The sequence below is a fragment of the Rhagoletis pomonella genome, unplaced genomic scaffold (genome assembly GCF_013731165.1).
Source record: "Rhagoletis pomonella isolate Grant_MI unplaced genomic scaffold, Rhpom_1.0 Rhpom_scaffold_00005, whole genome shotgun sequence".
Taxonomy (NCBI): domain Eukaryota; kingdom Metazoa; phylum Arthropoda; class Insecta; order Diptera; family Tephritidae; genus Rhagoletis; species Rhagoletis pomonella.
The window spans coordinates 13,771,487-13,772,551 of record NW_023458559.1 but is presented as its reverse complement, the minus strand read 5'-3'; the positions used below and the strand labels follow the sequence as shown (position 1 = coordinate 13,772,551).

Here is a 1,065-nt window from a genome sequence, read left to right as displayed (position 1 = left end):
ATACTACTAGCACGGGGATAAAGAAATTATAGAAACTACCTCACTAATTTGGAAAAAATTATATTTACGAGATATCTATTTAAATAAATGTACATATAACATAAAGGCTATTTATTTGAAGCAAGTTATAAGAAACAATGGCAGAATGTCTGTTTGTGTATGAATTCATTTATCACGGCTACCAAACTTTGCGAATTATCAGTGAAACAAAACAAACAGACGGGATAATAATTGAACCAGATCTCTATCAGGATCATATCGTTGTTGAATTTGCGTGCAAAATTTGTATGCGGATCCCGATTATTGCCGAAGAAAACATAGCTAGAGTTGCGACAGAGTTGCATTGTCTTCAGTTTATCTAGTTTATTCAGTGAAATCGCTGGATAAATTTATCAGAAATGTGTAAACGAGTTTCCATACAAATTTTGACAGTTCATTTATAAGGTTTACACAATTATAAGTTTATACGGTTTACAATGCATTTATAAGGTTTGATGAATACCCTTAATAAAACTATTAAAGAAATAATCAATAATAAAATAATAAATTTTATTGCACCATGGTATAAGTTAAGTTAAGTCTTGACTATCTGAGCTTTCAACTCTCTATTTTGTGTTTACGCTCTCGCTGCAAGTATTTGCTGAATAAGTTATTAAACAAACTTATATTTTGACGTTTGCTGAAAGGAATTTTTGGTTAATGTCAATTGTGTCCAGGGATTGGCAAAATTTCTGCAAAATGGATTTAAATAGAAAATTATTGAATCAAGGATGGTGAGTTTTGGATGCATTCACTGAAACGAATCAATACAAAAATTTCGGCCTACATATACATATTTAGGCATATAACGGACGATGGTCTCAAAAAAGTGACTGCTGCCTTCTCCAATGCGGGCGGGCCTGAAATCAATGATGAGCGAAAAATTATTTCAACCATTATGGATGTAAGTACTTGCTATCATATTGCTCACAATTTAATACGAAATTTATATTGAAATGAAATAGATGGACTTCCGTGACATTGCTGCGGGAGCTCTACCAACTAAAAGAGATGACAATATTTCTG

At 32.1% G+C, this 1,065-nt stretch overlaps 1 protein-coding gene across 1 annotated transcript in view; it reads left to right on the top strand.

The window, feature by feature from the left end:
• Positions 1 to 622: 622 nt before the first annotated feature.
• LOC118738723 (tudor domain-containing protein 3) overlaps positions 623 to 1,065 on the top strand; it is a gene marked incomplete in the record, with an annotated part of 227,242 nt that continues 226,799 nt past the window's right edge. Inside the window, 3 exon segments of the mRNA XM_036469651.1 lie at positions 623 to 773; positions 841 to 943; positions 1,005 to 1,065. Of these exon segments, the coding sequence (XP_036325544.1) occupies positions 700 to 773; positions 841 to 943; positions 1,005 to 1,065 (238 nt within the window).